Source organism: Salvelinus fontinalis, chromosome 8, assembly GCF_029448725.1.
Source record: "Salvelinus fontinalis isolate EN_2023a chromosome 8, ASM2944872v1, whole genome shotgun sequence".
Taxonomy (NCBI): Eukaryota; Metazoa; Chordata; class Actinopteri; order Salmoniformes; family Salmonidae; genus Salvelinus; species Salvelinus fontinalis.
The window spans coordinates 12245633-12269460 of NC_074672.1; the positions used below are offsets into that span (position 1 = coordinate 12245633).

General features: G+C 43.0%; 3 protein-coding genes across 4 annotated transcripts; all 3 read right to left on the reverse strand.

Annotated features, from left to right (window-relative positions):
* Nucleotides 1-58: 58 nt before the first annotated feature.
* Nucleotides 59-9741, reverse strand: LOC129860568 (sentrin-specific protease 1-like). Its single transcript, XM_055931087.1, has 17 exons — nt 9153-9741; nt 8551-8606; nt 7069-7295; nt 6725-6809; nt 6399-6594; nt 6018-6156; nt 5519-5637; nt 4985-5265; nt 4716-4779; nt 4590-4628; nt 4357-4441; nt 3932-4066; nt 3597-3728; nt 3196-3399; nt 2765-2929; nt 2559-2654; nt 59-1009 (listed from the first exon to the last, which is right to left on the reverse strand). The coding sequence occupies exons 1-17, from the start codon at nt 9290-9292 to the stop codon at nt 947-949; spliced, it is 2226 nt and encodes a 741-aa protein (XP_055787062.1). The 5' UTR covers nt 9293-9741; the 3' UTR covers nt 59-946.
* A 546-nt stretch (nt 9742-10287) lies between these two features.
* On the reverse strand, nt 10288-17405 carry LOC129860571 (protein lifeguard 2-like). Of its 2 annotated transcripts, none has more exons than XM_055931092.1 (12): nt 17132-17405; nt 16062-16173; nt 15834-15943; nt 15555-15619; nt 15216-15269; nt 15078-15128; nt 14902-14941; nt 14723-14760; nt 14173-14260; nt 13929-14024; nt 13483-13536; nt 10288-13380 (listed from the first exon to the last, which is right to left on the reverse strand). In XM_055931092.1, exons 1-12 carry the CDS (start codon nt 17144-17146, stop codon nt 13228-13230), a joined length of 876 nt encoding a protein of 291 aa, XP_055787067.1. In that variant the 5' UTR covers nt 17147-17405; the 3' UTR covers nt 10288-13227. The 2 variants fall into 2 exon arrangements, with proteins under 2 accessions (XP_055787067.1, XP_055787066.1); XM_055931091.1 differs by having other exon boundaries at nt 16053-16173; nt 17132-17403.
* Nucleotides 17406-19355: 1950 nt separating this feature from the next.
* Nucleotides 19356-23216, reverse strand: LOC129860570 (molybdate-anion transporter-like). Its single transcript, XM_055931089.1, has 3 exons — nt 23020-23216; nt 21605-22005; nt 19356-21462 (listed from the first exon to the last, which is right to left on the reverse strand). Exons 2-3 carry the CDS (start codon nt 21914-21916, stop codon nt 20326-20328), a joined length of 1449 nt encoding a protein of 482 aa, XP_055787064.1. The 5' UTR covers nt 21917-22005; nt 23020-23216; the 3' UTR covers nt 19356-20325.
* Nucleotides 23217-23828: the final 612 nt, after the last annotated feature.

Sequence of the window (23828 nt, forward strand, 5' to 3'; positions counted from 1 at the left end):
TTTATTACCAAGAGTGTGTATGTCATGTAAAGTACACCTTTCCAAACAGATGCACACACACAATACTTGATGAATTTATTTCTAAAAAGATTTTGTTCTAGATACAAAACAGATAATAAAAAGGTACAAAATGTATATTAAATACATTATCCAAGAAACGGTATACTCATCAGTATATACACACACACACACACACGTTGAAAATATCCAGAGAAAAATGCACTAACGTTTTTTTGCTTTGCTTATTTAAACAAAATAGACTTTAAATTTCAGGTTACACCATTTAATCTTGGAATAACAGGTATCTTGGTCAAGGAAGCATCACTGCTGCTTATCTGTTTTGGGGTCCAATTAACCAATGAAGATACTCGTGTCACCTCAAGTACCACACAATAACAATGTATGGCAACACACCACTGCCCTATCTAGGCCTACCCGTTTACAAATTATACTCTGAGGTCAGTTGCATATATTTTCCATTTAGCTAAAAACGACTATCAAATGTGGGTGTCCAGATATAAATCAAAGAATGTCACTGCATCTCGAGCTCTGTTCTCTCATTTAACCAGTTTATTGAACCAGGTATGAGTGTTGACCATAGACTATAAAAATAAAGGTGTAACAGTCAACATATCAGAACACCATGCTCTTGTTGAACTATACTTTTAAGTAGTTTACAAAAATACTGACAGTGACAAAATACAAGCAGTTGCACTGGTTGGCCCAACTTCACTAGACAGGATGCTCTGACGGGAACATTTCAGAGTATCATTTGTAAATGAGAACAACCGCAATTGAAAGAGACCTTTGCTTGCTAATACACAGGAGGTTGTGGTTGCAATAAATGTATCCTCCTGCAATGGAACAGCCACAACGTCATGGGCACCGTCATCATTTCAGACACTTCCTCACTCTTGACCTGTTCAGAAATCTCTTCCCAATTTCATCACAATAGTTTCCGATTCAATATCTCCCAGACCATGCGTCTCCTGAAGTAGGGCATGTGTTTCTGTCAATTGGAGGGAAGGGAAATACTGAGTTACTCATAGGCTCAATCCCAATGCCCCCCCCCCCGCCACAATATGGAAGTTTGACATTTGTATGAATTGTAATTCGTGTTTTAGCATCTCCTGAGCAAACCAGCAAATTTAAAATAAAATTTCTGCAAATTTAAAAAACAATTTACGTAAGCTTGCCTTCCCGTTCATACATTATTATTATTTATTTTTTTACATAAATAAGAAAAACGTAAAAGTCCGACTTGTCATTGTTCTTTATTGTGGTAACGTTAGAGATTGATAATATTGGTCATGCAATGCAGTTGAAGTAATGTAGCTTGCAAACTGCTATTATGCAATGTCGTGCTTCAGTACTACTCCACATTGGACTACAGCCAGAGGATGGGTAACACTACAGGCACATTGTTATTTTGTAGTTCTCAGACTACGGTGAGAAATGGAAGGAAACACATTACCACCGCAGCTACAGGCACTGTGGAAAACAATACTCGTCGTCAATGAATTCTGCTGTTCCCGAGTGATGTCCCGTTCCACAGGGTTATTCATCTCTCCCTACCACCGAAGGGGGGGGGGGGGCTTTAGCCAGTCAAGTCAGTGGATTGTAGGACATTTTCAGTACTGGCAGGAATGCTCACCGTTACACTTCCATTAAAAGCAGGATCGCCAGCAAGTGCAAATCTCTTATAGTGACCGGGTACCACATTTGAGCAAATAAACAGCAGTCTCTTACACGTGCCAGGTCAAAAATGCTTCAGGCCAGTCTGCTCTGGTGGAATTTCACAGCGATTGATCCCTGCATTTCAAAACGCAAGTCTGTCCGTATAACCAGGGAGAAATACTGATCAATTCAATGGCAACATATGCAGTGCATTCTAAATGCAACCAGTGTTCCAAATATAGAACAGGGCTGTTTTAGAGTCTATTGACACACCAAGGCGTCAATCCAAGTAATATAATAATAAAATCCATCAAAATCCAGCAGTTTAAGCTAAAGATATCAGTTTATTTGCATGGGCTGAGTCTCAATCCACCGCATCGGTTTGTCAGACCATGAAACATCCCGGAAAATCAGTCTTCCCACAAAAACAATCCTTAGCGTCCGAACGGTTAGACCTACAAAAACAAATATGAACCATCCATGGAAATTTGACTGACGAACACCATGGTGTTGTCCGTTTTGCTCTATGACCCCCACAAGTGTCACGGGACTCGTCTGAAGCTAACCCAAACAAATGAATGGAAATACAGAGGTAGTTTTGTGCCTACAAAAATAAGGGGTTAAATGTGTATCAAAAAAAGGCGGAGGAAATGTTTTTGTTTATCGCCTAGGTATAGGACAGACACTTCGACACCGCGGCAATTTTTTTGACTGTCTTTTTTGCCATTTATGAATGTGTTATTCACTGCGTTATGGCCTATAGTAGAAAATGCCAAATTCAACATTTTATCAAATACAACTTTTTCAAAACACCTCAGATGGTATTAAACACTGGCTTTCCCCAACAGACACAGTGGCAGCTTGGCGGTTGAAGTACTTACTTGTGTAAATGTGATTGGCTTGTCTTTGGTGATGTACTCAGCATATTTGCAGGTGAACATTCCACAGTCACTTCCGTTCATCTGCTGAGGAATCTCCTGTTGGGAGAAATAGTTTGAGATCCATTTTTCAAAAGACGACAACATCTATCAGTGAAGTGTCACAGCATGTTGAGTTGACAGAGATCTCGGTATAGTGTAACACGTACGTTGCGTTTCTTGCTTTGCAGAGTCCATTTTGACGTATCCAGGTCTTTGCCCTTCTTGTCCTTGCTTTCCTGCTGCAGGTATTGCAGCAATATCCTGCAGGCTTCGTCATTGTTCCCTCCCATTGAATCAAAGTACGTGACAGTCTTCTTACGAAGATCCACCACCTGAGAGAATTATTTTATATATATATATATTTTTTTATATAAAACAAGAACAGTCAATATAAACAGCACACTACAGATTCTGTCTAGTGTGATTCCCACTATAGAACCAATCTAAACCGTACTGTGCTGGCTCCAATCTTTTCATTTTCACATGGTCCGTTCCAGCATGGTTCCAGCAACTATGGTGGATGCATAACCAGGCCAGGCCACTGTACCTCCAGGTAGACGGGCAGCAGCAAAGTACAATATATTGCATGTTAACTCACAGAGAGGCACCAGTGCACCCCGAGGTGGACGGGCACCAGTATGACGTCCACTGAGAAGATGTCCATCTTTTTGGTCCAGCGGCGTACGGCAGAGTAGCCTGCGCCGCGGAGCTTGGGGAAGAAGAAGGTGTTGAAGGTGTGGACCGTCGGCAGGCCGGGATCCTTACCGCGCTCCACTAGCAGGTTCATGTAGAAGTTGATCACCTTGGAAAGAGGAAGGAGACAGCGGGGTCAAGCAAAGAAAACAGCATAGAGCCACGGATAAACCCCTTCTGTATTAGTTACTCTCTTTTCTGTATAGGCACAGACACACACAGAGAGAGAAGAAATGACTAGCAGTCTTCAAAAACAGTGGTACGAGACGGCGATATAAACAGAAGCAGAGTGTGACGTGCTCTCACCTCGTCGTTGAGCCAGTTGAGGTGGCTGAGTGTCTGGAGGTCTTTGCGTGTGATGGTGAGTCTGAATCCTTCACTCAGCATCTCGTCCTGGCTGCCTCCCCTCAGCGCCCGGCACACCTCCCCCTCCATATCCTGGTCAGAGACACGCAAACATGCCAGCTCAGCTAAAGGCTGCACGCTATGTACATTCCTGACGCACAGTGAGCAAATCCATGTCATTTAAAAACATACTTAGTACAATTATTGCAATGCATTTTATTGGTAATGAGCTGGCTCACAAACGCAAAGTGCAGAAATAGGCACAACACACAGAGCTAAAATACTGTGAATGGTACCTCAGTGAGCTCAGGGAACTCCTCAGCGGGTTTGGGTCCCTCTATGAGAGGAGCAAGAGGAACCTCCTTCTCCAGGGGGACTCTGACATGCAGCTCCACGGACCTGTTGCTCATCTGGCTGTCATCTGACAGACGCTGGACCAGACCACAGGACCAGACCACAGGACAGGAGGGTTAGACGGACCACGATATCATTTTCTATTGAGTACAGGCTTAGTAGGACAACTATAGTTGAATGTTGATTTCAGAGCGGTCCTCACTATGTAAAAGAGCATCTCATTTCATATAGTTAATAAACTACAGGTTGAATGAAGCATAGAGGGGAAAACTTCCAATATTTTCTCATTAGCGGTAAATGTGGGACTTGGTATAGACATGAGGGCTGACGTCACGCCAATGAGGACAGAGAAGGGGATGCTAACTACCTGTCTCAGCAGCTGAGCAGCTAGGGCCTCCTGCTCCTCTATCTGCCTCCGTCTCTCCCGGGCACGAGAGTCATACATGCTAGTCCTGGAAAACACAGACACACACATCTGACTTGAGGACTTATAGAATGAGCTAGAGGAGGATTTAAATTGTATTCAGTATGCACAGGCGATATAGAGCAAGATACGCAGTATGAATTCTTCAAGGAATGGTGACAAATTAGGGGACTTACAATTCCTTGATCCAGAGTTCAGCTTGGAAGCATGGCACACTGGAGAGACAGACAGAGAGTAACCAGGCTAGATGGGAAACACGAAGTACATAACACACAGCAACAAAAACTATTCAAAACACATACCTTGAACTGCATGGCTTTTTTCCCTTCTGCTCTTTCACAATGATTACGGAGTCCCCATCGTGCGCTGCAGAACAAGCCATGGGCCAAATTAGTACAAGAGACAAACAGGCTTTTATAGAAACACAACACATAAAACTAAAGATGGCACTGCGGCGTTATCATGTTCTGTCTCTGTATACTGCTGATGATGATAAATCAATGTCCCTCCTTGAGGTCAATAAACAACTACATCAACTCTGATGAAGTGGAAATGGGCTAAGACATTTCACCTGATGATTGTGTGTCCTGAGAAGAGGTGTCTTGTAGGGTAGCTGGAGAGGGGGCAGACTGTATTGTCTCTGGTCCCCTGGGGCTGAGGTCTGAGTCAGGGGCCCAGGTGTGGTTCCCTGCCCCACTGGAGGAGCCCTTCCCTGGGCTGGGGACGTTGCTGTAGCCCAGGCTGAACTCTGGACGGGGGCTTGGGGGTTCACTGGGGCCCTCTGAAGCATCTCCTGCCCCCGTAGGGGACGAACACTGGAGCAGATGCCTGCTGGTGCTCAGGAAGCTGGTGCTGAGAGAGAGAGAGAGAGAGAGAGAGAGAGTGTGAGATTATTAGAAAGGAGCACCAGCACACCAAATGGCCAAGATGTAGGAAAATCAAACCCGGGGAGAAGTAGAAAAGGGTAGATTTCCTGATGAAAATGGGTGTGGTTGCATCAACGTGCGAGTACAGGTCATTGAGCACGACTCAATTGTCAGTCATCCTCGGGGACTTGAGGAGAGTGAGAAGAGCGCAGCATTAGCGTTGTGCTTGTTGTACTCACAAGTCTCTGTGTGAGCGCGGAAAGCCATGGGAGCTGCCGTTGTGGAACGACAAGGACTGGCCACCTGAGACCATGGCCAGCAGCTGTCTGTACACCATCTTCTCCTCCTCACAGACAGACTGGAGCAACACAGAGAGGACCCATCACTCTATATTATAAATAAGGCTTGGATATGAAGTAGAGGCAACAAAACTCAATGCGGCATTCCTCAGGTATATTCAGGACTACGTGATATGCGCATGTTGTAAATGAACTTCCCTCCGGGAAAAAGAGTTATTCTATTGCATCTATAAGGACTTATGTTAGTCGACACACACAGATAGATACAATAGAATAACTATTTCCCCCAGAGGGAAGTTCATTTACAACAGGCGCATATCACATAGTCCTGAATATACCTGGATCCTTTTATGTTACATAACAGCGTTATTTGAAAACAGCCCAATAGCAAAAGTTCAGCAAGTGGGAGCCATAAATATTCTGGTAGGTGGCATCTCACCTCTTGCGCGGTGCAGCGAGCCCTGGCTCTGAGGAGGCGGTTGGAAGGGCTGCCGTGTGAAGGACTCTGCACAACGCGGATGGGGAAGGACTTCTCATACATGCTGGTGAAAGAGCTGCATCCTGCTGAGGTCAACTGGCTACAGAGAGAATTCAATTACTGCACTGAACATGTTACTCATATTATTGTGAATAGAACAATATCAAGCACAGGAAATAGAACACTTTCGAGCACTTTGAAGTTCAAGCTCTTTAACAAACTCGAAACGGCCCTGTTCAAAAATCACGCCTTTTCAAGGTTTTCAACACTTGATTAATAGCAGAATGCATTTTTTACCCAGTGAGAAAGGCAGGCCTATATCTATTGACAATATGAGCATACCTCGTTGATGCAGGTGTTCTGAGGTGGCTCCTGCCCAGGCGGGTAGAGGGACATGGCTTAGGGGTACTGCTGGAGGAATGAGGCAGACAGACAGAGTGCCCATTTGTTTTGGGCGCATCACGATGTGTGAGAGCCATGCACACTTGCCGTCTGCAAACCTTCGATCCTATCATCGTCTTCTCAATTCTAAAGGACTCTGCAGTGAACAGAGGAGGCGAGAAAGAGTGTGTCGATCAAACAACTGTTCCATTTCCATAGCAACATTACTGACATTTCCAGCCGGCAGCAGGAGCGGTTTCATAAACATTCTTAGAAAAGAGTCTTGCCTGATTTAGAGTTGATCCATTCCAGAGTCGTCGAGGGAGCAACACACATCCCATCCAGGGGATCAGAGTACCTCACCTCAAGGACCTGAAAACAATACCAGAAAAACAAAATTACATTATTGTTCAATATGACTAAGAGTGCTGGCCTGTAATAAACTGGAGTAATGAATACGTATAAATCTAGTACTAGATCTGGGCCCATATTCAAAAACGGTCTCAAAAGTGCTGATCTAGCATCAACCCCCCCCTTATTCATAATGATTTAAAACTCAAAAACTTATCCAAGATCAGCACTAATACTTTGTGAATTAAGAGCCCTGAAACATCATAAAGAGATCCAATACCTCAGTCTCTTCCCAGACAGTTGAGGGACGAGGTGCAGAAGTTGAGGGTTCCGGTTGAAGCTCTTTTGCTGGCTCTTCCTGAAAGTGTTCTTCCGGAGGGGGGTCTGGGGAAGCAGGCAGTATGTTCCTCAAGGTAGGAGTCACACTATTCCGTACCCAGGATGCCACGTTGGAGCTATGGCTCTTCACCCCTTCAGCCGCAGTCTTCACTGTGTCAATGAAGACCCCTGTTGTCATATCCACAAACACATATCAGGTCAGATAGGGAACCATGGACTGTTTATCAAACACTGTATACACAGTTGTGCCGGGAACATGTTAAGACACCACAAGATACACTACATGACCAAAAGTATCTCATTCCAAAATCATGGGCATTAATATGGAGTTGGTCACCCCCTCTACTGCTATAACAGCCTCCACTCTTCTGGGAAGGCTTTCCACAAGATGTTGGAGGGACTTGCTTCCATTCAACCACAAGAGCATCAGTGACACCGGGAATGTTGGGCGAGTAGGCCTGGCTTGCAGTCAGTGTTCTATTCATCCCAAAGGTGTTCGATGGGGTTCTGTGCAGGCCAGTCAAGTTCTTCCACACCATTTCTGTATGGACCTCGCTTTGTGCACGGGGGCATTGTCATGCTGGAACAGGAAAGGGCATTCCAAACTGTTGCCACAAAGATGGGAGCACAGAATCGTCTGTGCTGTAGTGTTAAGATTTCCCTTCACTGAAACTAAGGGGTCTAGCTCGAACCATGAAAAACAGCTTCAGACCATTATTCCTCCTCCACCAAACTTTAGTTGGCACTATGCATTGGGGCAGGTAGCGTCCTCCTGGCATCCGCCAAACACAGATTTGTTCATCGGACTGCCTGAGGGCGAAGCATGATTCATCACTACAGAGAACGTGTTTCCACTGCTCCATAGTCCAACAGCGGCAAGCTTTACACCACACCAGCGACACTTGGCATTGCGCATGGTGATCTTAGGCTTGTGTACAGTTGCTTGGCCATGGAAACCCATTTCATTAAGCTCCCGGCGAACAGATCTTGTGCGGACGTTGCTTCCAGAGGCAGTTTGCAACTTGAGTTGCAACCGAGGACATACAATTTTTATGCACTTCAGCACTCCCGTTCTGTGAGCTTGTGTGGCCTAGCACTTCACGGCTAAACCGTTGTTGCTCCTAGATGTTTCCACTTCACAATAACGGCACTTACAGTTACCCGGGGCAGCGCTAGCAGGACAGAAGTTTGACAAACTGACTTGTTGGAAAGGTGACATCCTAAGATGGTGCCACGTTGAAAGTCACTGAGCTTTTCAGTAAGACCATCCTACTGCCAATGTTTGTCTATGGAGATTGCATGGCGGTATGCTCCATTTTATACACCCAGCAACGGGTGTGGCTGAAATAGCCTAATCCACTCATTTGAAAGGGTGTCCAAATACTTTAGCATATATGCACAGCCAAGATGGCAGTTAGCTTACCCATCCGAAATCTCTTCACTGCTAGTGCCTGGTCATCTTGGTCACCATCCTCCAAACTATAAAAACAGGGGGGAAACAATATCCAACATGAATATGTGCCAGAGAATCACTGACAGTGCTGGCAGCCTCATATTTGTTTTTTGCCGTGATAATTCTGGTATAGCAAGCAAGCTAGCTACATTCACTTTAGTCAATGACCGGCTCCACTTATCTGGGTTATATTCGGTCATGGTATGATATGGGGGGGGGGGGGTGTCTTGCTGAGTACGCACTTTGGTTGCTCAACCCGACTCCCAAATGTGTCAGACAGTGTGCCATACTTCTGTAACGTTAGCTAGCTAGTAGTAGCTAACTGGCTGGTCAGAATCTTACCACCATCTCAAATAGTCCGCAAGTTTAGCTACAACTCACACATAGTTGACAATTAGCTAAGCATATCATCTAGTTAGGTCATCCAGTGCCTCCACCAGCTAGTACACTAAGCTAAATTAGTTAGGTAACGTTAGTTTGTTAGTAAACTAACGTTAGCCAAGTTAGATTACTACACAACAAATAGATTACAGATGAGTTAGCTAGCTAACATTAGAATAACCTTTACTTACCAATCGATGGGTCTTTTTCTCCTTATTCGACCCCCTTGTTGTACTCCATGTGTATCATTATCTTGTTGGTCGGGAGCTGGTACTCCATTGCGGAGATTAGCGAAACCCGTTCCAATTAATTCGTAAAATTTATTGAACATGTTTAGAGAAGTTTAAAACCTCCCGCCCGCGAAAATGTGTATCGCTATGGTTGCTTCCAACCCGCCTGCCAGCGCAGGAAAAAGCACATAAAGCCACCCAGCGTCATTCGACCGGGGAAAGTAAATCGTAGCTAGTTAGCTAAACAACACTGCTAACCAGCTAGCTATCAAGTTACCTTTCTCTTTCCCTTGAAATTAGCTAGCTTGTGGTTAGCTAAACTAGCTAGCTAACAATCCTGGTTATGTGGCTGTAGCGACTAGGATTTCATTCACTACTATCACATTCGACAATGTCATGTGTCTTTCTTAAATAGCAAAGAAGTCCAAAGTAACTCAATGTAGTACTTTAAATAAAAAATAACTCATTAAACGATAACCTCTAACCTCTCCCGCTTCTTCCTCATTCAAAACCACAACATGGTCGTCACTCGTTACCACAGCCACTAAGTCAAAAACCATCCCTATTTCTAAAATGTATATTTTTCAAATTTGATTTTAAACCTAACCTTAACCACACTGCCAACCATATGTATAACAATAAACTTAAATTAGGACCAAAAAGCAAATGTCTTACAAATTAATTTATAGGAAATAGCCAAGTTTGACTTTGTGGCTGTGGTAACTAGTGGAAACCACACAACATGGCCGACCTTGGCGTTCTACCATGAAACGTTTTCATTGGATGAGCAAATTGAATAGATACAATTATTATGAAACGTGGTTGGCTGGTTGGAATGCTTTTTTATGGCGCTTCTTTGACGATGTCAACGTCAGTTGAATTCGTATCAAAAAGTAGAGGCGGAACGAGAGGGTTTACTACATCCGAAATCTGTCCGCCAAAATGAGACCACAAAGTGAGGGATTTTTCTATGGAGGATAAAATGAGTGTCGAATTGTTACAGCGGTCCCTCGACTATCTTGTCAATATAATATACATCGTTGCTCGTATCTAGTTTAGTGTCTGAGATACAAAAAAAAACTAGAAGATTGGTGAGTACATTTTTTCTTTTATTTACAGCAAGAATTGTAAATAGAAATTAATTTCCTAACACACTATGGAATAACACTCAACGCACTTAACCAAGAGAAGCATTTTTTTTACAACAGCAAATTAATTACAATTTGTTCAGATAAGACTATTCCAAGGCCACATTTCATACACAGATGAACCATTCAGGGTTTTATTAAGAAAATATATGTAAGTTTTTTTCAGGCCAAATACAATGTTGTATTATTTTCTTGCCATGTACACATCAAGAAAGTTTGCAAGCATGTTTAAAGTTAACTCTTTCTTGTCACAATAATCAAAACTCTTTGCTTTTACAAAAAAATATCAACTCTTTCAGTGTCTATAAAAACATTATGCCACAAGGTTAAGCCATCAATTTACAGTGCCCTCTGTAATTATTGGGACAGTGATGTTGTTGTTGCTCTGTTCTCCAGCACTTTGGATTTGAAATTATATAATGACTATGAGGTTAAAGTGCAGACTGTCAGCTTTCATTTGAGTGTATTTTCATGCATAGCGGGTGAACCGTTTAGAAATTACAGCACTTTTTGTACATAGTCCCCCCGTTTTAGGGGACACAAAGTATCGGGATAAATTCACTTATATATGTACAAGCATTTCGATACACCGACCTTAACATCTGCTAACCATATGTATGTGACCAATAAAATTTGATTTGATTAAAGTGTAGTATTTGGTCCCATATTCCCAACACGCAACAATTACATTGAACTTTTGACTACAAACTTGTTGGATGCATTTGCTGTTTGTTTTGGTCGTGTTTCAGATTATTTTGTGCCCAATAGAAATGAATGGTAAATAATGTATTGTGTCATTTTGGAGTCACTTTTACTGTAAATAAGAATATAATGTTTCTTAACACTTCTAAATTAATATGGATACTACAATGATTACCTCACCTGTTATTGTAATGGTGAGAGGTTAGCATGTCTTGGGGGTATGATATTTGTGCGTCTAACTTTCTCACTCATCATTATTCATGATTCATTCAGGACTATCCGTAGCATCCAAATGGAAGCATCCAAATGAATGTAGAAGTGTTTAGAAACAGATTATTTTCTTATTTACAATAAAAGTGATTCTAAAATGACACAATACATTATTTACCATTCATTTCTATTAGGCACAAAATAATCTGAAACACGACCAAAACAAACAGCAAATGCATACAACAAGTTTGTAGAGTCACAAGCTTGATTTAATCATTGCGTGCTAGGAATATGGGACCAAATACTAAACTTGACTACTTTAATACACATATAAAGGGAATTTGTCCCAATAATTTTGGTCCCCTAAAATGGGGGGACTATATACAAAAGGTGCTGTAATTTCTAAATGGTACACCCGATATGGATGAAAATACCCACAAATTCAAGCTGACAGTCTGCATGTTAACCTCATGGTCATTGTGTAATTTAAAATCCTAAGCGCTACAGTACAGAGCAAAAACAACAACACTGTGTCACTGTCCCAATAATTATGGAGGGCACTGTATAACTACTGGAGCAAATACATACATTTTCCACATCACCACATTGTAAAGGTTTTCCAGATTGGCCCCCAAAACATACTTAGCAAAGCATATGTATTGAATCATTGGTTTAACCCAGTCCCAGAGCCATATATTTAGATTCTAAATACATTCCACTGGGCACACACTGGTTGAATCAACGTTGTTTCCACGTCATTTCAACAAAATGACGTTGAACCAATGTGGAATAGACATTGGATTGACATCTGTGCCCAGTGGGATGACTCGGGTTTAGCTATCAATACAGAACAGAATGTTACAAAGAAAGAGAAGGGTGGTGAGTAAACCCCTACTGACATCATTGGACTATGGCTCATCATATTGACAGGATTGCATTACATCTCTAGTTTTAGTGCAACTAGATTAACAAATTTTTTGTCTAAAGCAGCTAAGGAAAGCCAAGCAATTTGCCTACATTCAAATTAAATCAGAATTGCATTGAATTGCCTGCATGCTCCGGATCTTATGTTCCTTTGAGATTTTAACCAGTAGGCTAAGAGTTGACAGACTGGAGAAGAAACAACAAACCACAGACATACTGTGCATAGATGCCATTGATTTATATGTGTCTTAGTATGTGTTTAATTTATTTTGTCATGGATACGTGTCTTGTCATTTTTAATTTATTGGCGATGCGGAGTGATAAAACAATTTCCCAAGTTTGGATCAATAAAGTAATAATTTACTCTCTCTCTCTCTCTACTCTAAAGCTGAGGGTCATCACAATGTGTTATGCACTGATGGAATTGGATGTAGCCTAGTGCACTACTGATGAACTAAGCACAATGATGTCTACGTTGCTACACTGAAAGATATTCAGATATTCATGCCTTTAGGGCAGATACTACTAGAGTAGTGTCATTCATGACTGTTGTTGTTAAAAGACAGGAGAAAGCAAGGACATCACTACTGCATAACACAAAAACACCTACAGTTCTAGCTTTTAAACAGACTCAGTATTTTGCATGTGTTTTTCACACCTATCTACCGTTAGCAATGTAATTCTATAGATCGCCGAACCTATAGGTGAAAAGTACTGTACACTCTGGAGATTGACAGCTAAGCAGACAATAAAGTAGTATAGGTCCATATCATGCTAGAGGGGGAAGGAAAATCACACTAAGCTGAGACTGTGGGAAGAAGTAGTGGATCAATAGGTTGTGTACAGTACATCTTGATGGTGAGATCAGAGCCTGTATTCATACCGTGTCTCCGAGTAGTGTCCGACCTAGGATCATATCCCCCCTGTGTGTATGACACTTTTCACCGTGATCTAAATGGCAAAGCCGATCCTAGATCAGCACTACTACTCTGAGACTATGAATACGGGCCGTGTTTGGATGGAAAAGCTGAGATGCTGGCCTGGAGGTGGATTCAGTTTGTCCTCTCTGTTCCGAACAGGGACAGGAAGAAGGAGAAGATGTAGATAATATCGAGGTAGATGTTGAGAGTGGCAAAGACGTATTCCTCTGGACTTATTGTGTAGCGCTTGTTCCCCATCAGTAGCTGGGTGTCAAACGCCAAAAACTGAAACGGAGAAAAGAGTTGAAGTATTACAGTAGTTGTACATCTCTCTTTGTCATTGGTGGACTGTCAAGTAAATACAGACTATATAGGTTTTACACTTACCATGGTAAAAAGTAACGCTCCCAAGGCACCATAGACACCATGCACCCAGGGCACCTGGAGCACAAAACAAGCTGATATTATATCTCTCGAAAATGTGAACGTTCAATTAGATCTGACGCAGCTGTAAGCTTGATGTTTTTTTCCCTCACTAATTGGTCTTCTGACCAATCGGATGAGCTCTGAAGAAGATCTGATCTGATTTGTCAAAAGACTAGTTAGTGGGGGGGAAAGAACAGAATTGGCAGCCTGTCTAAACGCAGCGTTGGAGACCTCTGTCTAATTCCTCATGTTAGTCTCCACCTGCATTTACTTATTCACCTCATTCATTATATAGTTTCTGATTAGGGTAGTTTTACTTCCTGCTATGTATAGCACTTTACTTTGCAGGCTTTCATGTATAACAATGTGCTCTACAAATAAAGTGTAGTATTATTATTATAACTTACATATCCGTAGGGCAAAGCGATGGCCAGGACCAGTCCAGACACCATCATGACCATGCAGAAGGTAAACAATACACCTTGGCATGATGTCACATCAAACTGAATAGGAAAAAAAGGGAAGATAGGGCAGAAAAAGAGAAGGTAACTTGGCCATGAGGAAAAATAACAACCTGTAACAAATTGTGAATGATAGAAACACAGAGATCCTATTAAATTATAGAATGTCCTTTTTCGCAGGCAGACTGACCTTAGTTTGGAAGCTGACGAGAGTGACAGTAAGACAGACCATAGCAGTAATACCCAAACACATCACCACTGACTTGGTGTTGTAATAACTATTAGAGGGGGGAAGATATGGTACAGGAATTATTTGCCAAGTATTTATTTACTAAGAAATGACATACTACATTTTTTTTATACAGGAATAACATTAATTACTTATTTTGGTGAATACAAAGTAACTAAGCAAGCCTAAAATGTATAACAGTGTTACTAAGCCCATGTATACCTTTGGCATATCTGATCGCCACTGACACGGGTTAAAGCAGGGCTGCCCAAACCTCTTCCTGGAGATTTACCGACCCATACGTGTTTTCAATCCAAAACTAATTTAACCCACCTGATTCTACTTATAAGGTCACTAAGACCTTAGCTGAATTTAATGTAACACATTAGCTGTTTACCTGGCTGCAAAAACCATCATGCTAGCCATACTGAAAGTCTGAAGAAGCAGGCATGCAAAGCATAGCGGACAACGGAGACAAACAAACTGTAGACACAGCTATGGGAGACTGTACCTGGATAGCATCCCTGTCATGTAGGAGAGAGAGAGGGTCTGCAACAGGAGAGATTACAAAGTGAACAGACATTACCGAGAAAGAGGGGTCTGTGATTCTGAATTATGTGTAATACTTTAAAGTCTTTAGACAATGTGTATAAATGTTGTAAAGATATGGATTGTTTCAAACACTCGTACAAAGATGGCGAGCAGGATCAGATTCCATGGAAACTGTCTCCTGTAGGAAATACAAATCAAACACAATTAAGAACTGTCGTTAAGTACTGTCGTTACATTCTGCTAAAATGATACATTCTTTAGTATCATAATAACTGAAGTTGTGTTAACCACACACATCAACACTGTAAACTCACCTTGGTCCAGGACAGCAGACGAGTGTAATATATGTGACAAAGAACACAGCACTGTGTAAATAAATAACACATATTTTAGTACTTTCAGAATGAAATCAACATAGTAATGATGTACGCAAGATCAAAGCTGTGACTTACTAAGAAGCCCAGTACCATCCAGGGTTGGACTGAATGTAGTTCTTCACTGGTTCACTGATGAAGGAATCAAAAATAATTGTAAATATGCAATGTTTGCTCATTTTCATCAAAGTACTTGTTCCTGGGTGTGTTTTCCTGCCCGTCATGGTAACAGGCAGGAAAACTGCTGCTTCCTATCTAGTACCTGTGACAGGTTTATGTCTGGTGCACAGTGATGTAACATTACTGTATCAAAGTGTAGGACTTCCTGCGATTGTCATGACCATCTATTGCCTGACCAGGTAAAACTATTGAAGGATAGAGAGTAGCATCCGTATTTAGAGGTTATAGAACACTTACCAGAATGTAAAGAGAGCCACAATGGAAAGAGTGACAAGAAGTTGAATCATCAAGATGGCGTAAACCTAAACGGTGGTAACGGGGGAAAAAGACAACTAAAAGGAGGTAATGAAAAATACAGTTTAAAAATAGCATACAGTATCTCTATGGCCTTAACATACGGTAGAAATAATGTAGTAATGGGGTAGTATTATAGTAGTAATTGGCTTGTATAGGTAGTGCAATGTAATAGGGTAATAAGGTAGTAATAAGGTAGTAATAGCTATAGTCATAGCCTACCTTGCGGATAAAGATCCGTCTGATGTTTTTATCACTCCAGCTGAATTCTGTGAGCATCTCCCCGTCACTAGGATAAGCCCCGCTGTAACAGGGGCTGCCGCTGACACCCGCTGACAAGTTCAACACAAACACACAGTAAATGGTCAATTATTTTTTTACACTTTTGTTTACAGAGAGAGGAGTGAAGAAATGACGTTTCTTTCTGCGACACTGACATACCTTTCTCACCTGCGCCAGTGGCCTCCTCATAGGTGGGAGGGGCCGGTGGCCCTCCTGCTTCTCCACTTGAAGTGCCATACTGCTTCTCTCCTGCTTCAGCAGCTTTGTTTGCGACTGTAAGCTGAGGGTACATAACATAAGATAACGAATCAGGACTAAATAGCTGTTTGGGAATAAAATACATTTTAATAAAACAACAGAGAATGATTATGAGCCACTAATCAACCTAGAAACTTGAGCTGAAACTTTTAAATCCAAATTCCTTTTTTAACAACAATAAAATAAAAAAATCTGAATTTTAAAAGCAATACGATGAATTCAGATTCACAATTTGGGACTAATTTTGAAATCTGATCTGATGCTCTGATTGCTGACTGTAAGATTTAGACTGAGATCAGTCCTTAGACGAACCCTCTGCTGTAGCATAGCTCCACGCTGTGGGTGTAGACGATCCAGGATCAGTGAATGAGTCATCATTACACAACACTGTCCAGATGGCTAATGAATGTACCAATGAATATGAATATCCCTCTCCTCTCTCTCTCCATATTTCCTACATAAAAATAGAAATAGTAGTCTGTTGTGATCTCATTTACAGTCATTAGTACAGGTAGGCTAATCCTATTTCTTTAACTTCCTCAGCTTTGAGTCAATGCATAACAGCAACACTTAAGGTTATATATAATGGGGGGTACGTCCGTGTCTCTGGACTGAAGGATAGTGACGCAGGCTCAACATTACCCTCTCTCCATCTCCATACAATCTAGTTTATAGCTGTCATTTCATTCACTCTGCCATTCTCCGATGACAATACTAGTTTCTGCTGCCGAAGAGACGTTGCATCGTTACTGAGCAACACAACGAGATTAGCTCCTCGACAGGCAGGTGAAAGGATGGAGCGACAGATACAGCCTACGTACATGCTGCCACAATGATTACGTAACATTGTGGACCACACGCACTGAAATAAAAATATAAGCCAAGAACCTTCCCTTTTTACTATGGGTTTACTGCAGAATGAGCATGGTCATGAATGAGGATACAATGAGATGCATAGAATGTATCTGTAAAGCCCTTACCTTGCCCTGGGTCATAATGACTGTGTCTGGTGTCTGCAGCAGACACTATGATGCTTTATTTATCTCTCTGCTCCAGTCAAGCTCTGTTTTCCTCCTTCCTTGATATTCTATCCTCTTGTATGTGTCCTTGATGCCCAGCAGTTCTTGTACAGTCAAATAAAAGAACTGGCACTAGTTAAGATAGAGCCTGGGAAATAGTGTCTCTCTCTGCTGCTGCTTCTCCTAGATTAAACCCCTTCTGATGCTGCAGCAGTGGCTTAATCCAACAGCCCACGCAGTTAGGATTCTCACAGACCCCCCCCCCCCCCTAAAAAAAGGAACATTCTAGCAACATCCAGGTGAAGCGGCAGTGCTGTGGGAAGCTTGGACAGTACCAAACTGCTTGGCAAAAAGGGGTGGATAGATGTTGTATCAGTATGGGACTCAAGTGAGGATAGGGCCAGAGAGATCTGGAATATTTGGTCTGCAGTAAAAAGGGAGAGAGGGTGACGTAGAAGGGAATACATGATCTGAAAGTTACATCTTTGCCCTCTACTTCTGTCAGTAGCACTTAGCCTAAAAATAAAACCTTTTCTTTCTCTCGTTTTGACATGACATATATTTTCTCCATTAACTAAAGAGCAAGAAAAAGCATCACTGGTTTAAAATGTTCTATGTTTAGATAATGCACTGATGCAGCGTTCTGCATTAATTCACGAAAGGCTACTAACATTCATGAAAATACTAGAAGCTCCTACTAATAAAACATTAATGTAAGACTGTAGAAGAGGCCTGCATTTGATCTACATACACCGGACAGTTTATTAGGTACACCCATCTAGTACCTGGTCGGACCTCCCTTTGCCTCCAGAACAGCCTGAATTATTCAGGGCATTCTACAAGGTGTCAGAAACCTTCCACAGGGATGTTAGTCCATGTTGATGCGATGGCATCGCGCAGTTGCTGCAGATTGGACGGTGGTACATTCATGCTGTGAACAGCCCGTTCCATCTCATCCCAAAGATGCTCTATTGGGTTGAGGTCTGGGGACTGACCAGGCCACTCAAGTAAACTGAACTCTCGGTCATGTTCCAGGCGATGTTTTTCCACATCTCAATTGCCCAGTTTTGGTGATCACGTGCCCACTGAAGCCGCTTCTTGTTTTTAACTGATAGTAGTGGAGCCCGGTGTGGTAGTCTGCTGCAATAGCCCATCTGTGACAAGGATCGACGAGTTGTGCGTTTCGAGATGCCGTTCCGCACACCCGTGGCTACGGGAAGATGTTGGGGGTGATGTCAACGTTATTAAAATGTTGTAATTTCAATTTATCAGGAGGTGCTGCAGCAACCTCAGTAACTGAATACCTCAATGCCTGTCTGCCAGCTTTTTATAATCAAAAGAGAACCATAGCGCTCTCCCAGAAGCTTGGTTGGTGCGTAAAACCTGCGAATTCAGACAAACAAATGGGTTCACACTCAAAGTAGTTACAAAGCTTCCTTCATTCTATGTTTAATTATTTTCACTGCATCAGGGATAGCGTACGGACGTTTCGGCTTTACAGCCTTCTTCGGCGTGTGTGTAGGTACAATTTTATTTAATTCAAAACAGCATTTGTAAAGATCCACAGATGAGCAGCAGGTGCCTCTAATCAGGGTTGCCAGGGATGTGGCTTTTCCAGTCTACCTGTCTACAAATTATTCACAAAGAAATACAGTCCATATCAAATTTTGCATGTCGTTTATGAGTTGACCCCACATATTTATGAACGGTTTTGCCTGATGTCCTTGAATTGATAAGATGCATTTAGGTGAGCGGACACCTGGGGCGATTGATTTGTGAGTTGCCCTTCGTGCCCAATCCCATACCCTATAATTCTGTATTTCTTTGTGACTAATTTGTACACAGGTAGACCAAAAAAGCCACATTCCTGATAGTCAAATTAAAAGAAAATTGTACCTACACATACTGAAGAAGGCTGTAAAGCCAAAACGTCTGCGTACGCTATCCCTGATGCATTGAAAATAATAAAACATAGAATAATGAAGCTTTTTGAGTGCGAACCCATCACCCCTTTGCCTGCTTTATATAACAAGCCACGGCCAAGTGACTCACTGTCTGTTGGAGCGATCCATTTTTTGCGAACGGGGTGGTGTACCTAATAAACTGGACAGCAAGTGCATGTGTAGTATCACAACCCGAATCTGTCTAACATTATCACTGCAATTCAAAGGATCACAAAATGACAGACAGTATTAAAATCATTTATTCCATATTTACAATATGTCCTATTTTACTGAAGGTTCTGGAGAATAGAAAGCGAAAAAGAACAAGGCAAATATATATGCCTCTCCAAGACACATTGAGTATCCATTCAGAATCTAAACACCCTTAACATTCGTGTTTAATTACTACAATGTACCTAGCAAGCCCCGTAAGTCAAAATAGCAACTGTTTTGTATTCCAAAACAGGCATTGATAATGGAATGGCCCCGATATTCATCCATGCAACAAGCTATTTATAATATTTTTTCCCCGTTGGACACTACTGACAATGTCAAGAACTCCAAAGTGTAGCTACACATGCCCACTGATTGATTTAACAGTTGCTTTCATCATAAACAGTAAGACTGAATTGATTTATTGTACTTGTTAAATGATATGAGAGTGGGTGATATTGCTGCCGTAGCAAGCAGCTGTGCTAGTGCTGTAAGCCCTGTTCTGCCAAGGCTGAGTGGTACACCCTGAACAACGCAGTTGATAAACACTACAACATGTACAGGCTAGAATATGAAGAACATCCTAGAGCTAGACTGGCACCACCTACTGGCACAACATTATTACACCAGCATGTGCGTCAGTGCGTATGCAAGTGTGCTTCAAAAGAAGGCTAAGAGATGACGCAGACTGCAGCATAACTCAAAATAAACATATTTGTCTTCATACCCAACAATATAGCTAAACAATTGCTAGTCCCAGTTAATAAAACGAAAACAAATAAATATCAGGAAATCTTGTAACCAAAAATATATACCTTGCCGACACCAGATTATTTTAAATCATTGTCTAACATTGGTAACTCCTAGGTTGATTAAATGTCAGGTTTCAGTCCCTCAAAAGTTCATTTTACTTTCCCAAACGAGTCTTCATCTCTCAACAAAGCAATAACTGTATTCCTAGTCATTGTCCAATGTTGGGACAATAAAGATCTCTGAATGTCATATCTCTCCCTCTCCTTTGGGCCCCTCTAGTCTGAGATCCACATCATTCCTTCCCAGAGTAAAGAGACTAACCACAGCTAAGAGTGCAGCTAGCATCATAACAGCACAGCCCCCAAACATGTTTCTAGTTCCACTACCACTCTCACCCCCTCCAGTCCCAGACACCTCTCCATGGAGCGCCAGGAGCCCCAGGCAGGCCAGAAGGTGCAGAGGCAGCCTGAACCAGGCCAGCACCCCGGCCCTCTTCTCCTCTGGGATCACCCTCCCCTGGAGAAAGCTGACAGCGGGGAAGTAGAGGCCACTAGCCAGCTCCAGCAGCAGGAAGGCCAGCAGGGACTCGCGGGGTCTGGGCTGGCCCGGGGCGGTGGAGAAGATAAGCATGAAGAAGGAGAAAAAAGCGAGCAGCATGGAGAAGCAGAGGAGGTGACCAGGCTGGAGGCGGTAGCGGGTGGATGTGGCCAGGCGGTAGAGCAGGGACCCAGCCATACTGGCTGCCATCAGGCAGGAGAAGACAATGCCCAGTGGAGGGCCGTGGGGGTCCAGGACCGGGGTCCACAGGAAGACAAATATATAAAGTACACTCTCAAACAGAGCTTGGACACCTCCTAGCAGCATCACCCGTCTGTCTGATAACAGACAGCGGAGACCTTCCTGACAGCTGCGCCAGAACCGGGCCCGTGCAGATGCCCGGGCCAGAGGCACTGAAGCAGAAGGACCAAGCAAGGAGGTCTTGTTGTCCCTCTCCAGGCCTCCCTTCTCCTCCATGCCCCAGTCAGTCAGCACCACCCAGCCACAGGCCCCCAGGCAGGGCACAGCAAGGAGGAAGGGAGCCACAGGCCCCAGGTGGAGCCACTCAGCCAGCATGTTAGCCACCAGCCCAGCCCCCAATGCCAGCCCGTGGTTCCAGCTAGCAGCCTTGGTGAAGGTGCTGGGGATCCATTCTTTAGGAAAGTCGTGGGCATTCACATGTTGATGCACGTACCAGGCCTCGAAGGCTGTGGAGAGCAGAGAGGTGGACAGGCCCCCTAGCATGCGCCCCACGATAAGGACAAAGTAGTCCCGGGATAGCTTGGTCAGGCAACAGGCTGAGTAGGCTACGCAGAAGAGCAGGCAGGTCTGTCTGCGCCCGAGGACCTGAATTAATGCATTTCAACAAAAAAAAGTTTTAAACACATAGTTGCCGTAGCCATACAACAATACATACATAAAACAATTTTTGAGGATAAAATAAAAAAGTCTAACAATGTATTTACTTCGTGGTCTTCGTTATTGTTACCTGAGGGAGCCAGCCGGCCACGGGGGCAAACAGCACACAGGAGGCCAGGCCAATGACATACAGGATGGCTATCTGGGACTCCAGGAAGCTGTAGTGACGGTACAGCTTGTAGAGATATGGCCCCTGCAGCCAGTCAGCCCACAGGGCTAGGAGGTAGCCTCTTAGGAACAGGGCCTGGAAGCAACGGAAAGCAGGGTTGGTGCCCACAGCAGAGGGAGTGGGTTGAGGAGGGGTGAGGCGACGTGCCGCGAGCTCCAGACCGACACATAGCGCCAGTAGGACCAAGATGGCCAGGTAGGCTGTCACCAACATGGTGAGTTTGTCCAAGTGAGACTGTTGGAGGAGGTTTGAGGGAGGTCTATTCACTCCGGTCTTGTAGTCCTAGGAGGATTAATCAAAGGCTGTGGAGAAAGAGAGGACATAACCTTTACTTAAAGACATAAATATTGAATATCTGGTAACACATAAGGTAGGTCATGTCAACGTGGCATCCACACTTGCCAGGGAAGATATTTGCCTAGTGTCATCATCCTTCATGGTAACATAGAATGTAGCCTAGTCTATACTGTGTTCAAAATGTTCGAGGCTGAAAACTGAACCAAAGATCTGTAAGGTGGCAACCTCACTGACCACCAACGTAAATGGTGTACGTTTGCTGACGACCATCACATATTTCACAAGTTAAAAGCAGCTAGCCTAGGCAGTTAGTTAGTAACGTTAGCTCTGATCCAGGGCGTTATATGCAGCCAAAGCCTTCTTTAACGCCGTGCGTATTTCCATTTATCCCTCCATATAGTATTATTTTCGTAGTGACGACGAAGTTTTCTATGCATGTGCAAACTATCGTTTTTCTAAAATACGACCTAAACTTTTGAACAATTTGTTTACCGCCAGTCTAGCTGTGGTGTGGTCAATGCGCATACAACACATGCGCAAGGACAACAGCTAAACAGTCTACTTTGGCGACATTGAGATAAAAGTTCTAAAGCAACATTTATACTTTGGTGAGTAACAGAAGTATGTTGAAAGCAGTGATTAAACAAAAGCGTGAAAAACATACTATGGAGGCATGAATGGAAAGATTCAGGGAGTTGATTTGATTGAAGGTTCAAGCCTCGCGTAACGGTCGTCAATAGTTACCACAGTCACAATTATGGCCTATTTCTACAATTTCTTAAAAATCTGATTTTGAACCTAACCTAAGCCAAACTGCTACCCCTATGACTAACCCGTACCTTAAGACCAAATAGGCACATTTTTGTTTATGCATTTTTACGATATAGCCCATTTTGACTTTGTGGCTGTGGTAACTAGTGACAACTGCACTGGGCCAGAGCTAGGCAGATAGCATAGTTAGCCATTTTGCCATGTGACGCCACCTAATCGGTTACAAACAAGCTGACTGATTTGCTTACCATCTTGTTTGATACTCGCGTCATACCACTTTACATACTCAAAGTCGTGTTAAAATCAATAAGAACGGAATTAGCTAGATAGCTAGCTTCGAAGTACGATAAACCGTGCTCTACAACAACATCCTCCATCAACTTCCGGGTTTTGCTGCAGTTCTGTTTTCAACTTCACCACTGAGCTGCAGCCATTCTCTATACTATGGTGCGGTGAGTCTTCTTCTTTGTTATTATGGTGGTCCGCAAACAGATGTTATAGGTGCACGCCGCCACCTATTATATTGGCTGTGTATCAGCCACAGTGCTGTAGTATGAAATCATTACATCTTGTGAAAAAATTGCCATACCGACTAACTCTGCACCCATTAAAACCCTCATCCCTATTCCACTACTTTGGCCTTACCTGATCCTACCTCAGGCCAGCCGCCTGGGAGGATGGGACACTATCGTTCAAAACATCATTTATCTATTCTGCAGTAAAATCTTGTACACTCAAGTGCTTCTCTGCAGCTGCCACAGCCAACATATATCCTCTGTGATTTCCGTTACATTAATTTCCGTTCCATTCCTTCGGTACTGTTGACAACCATGGCCACGACGGCCAAAAAAACAACCTAGAAAATGCTATTCCTATCACTATTGTCCTCGGCCTACTCACAGGGATCCTCTTAGGATCCCTCGCCCTGAACCCATCTTCCTCTACTACTCTCTTCACTGACTCAGCATATGACACCTTCTGTACTACTCTGATCTTGGCAACGTCAACCTGCTTTTCTCTCACCGGACACCTCTGATCTCCAGCACCATGGGTACCC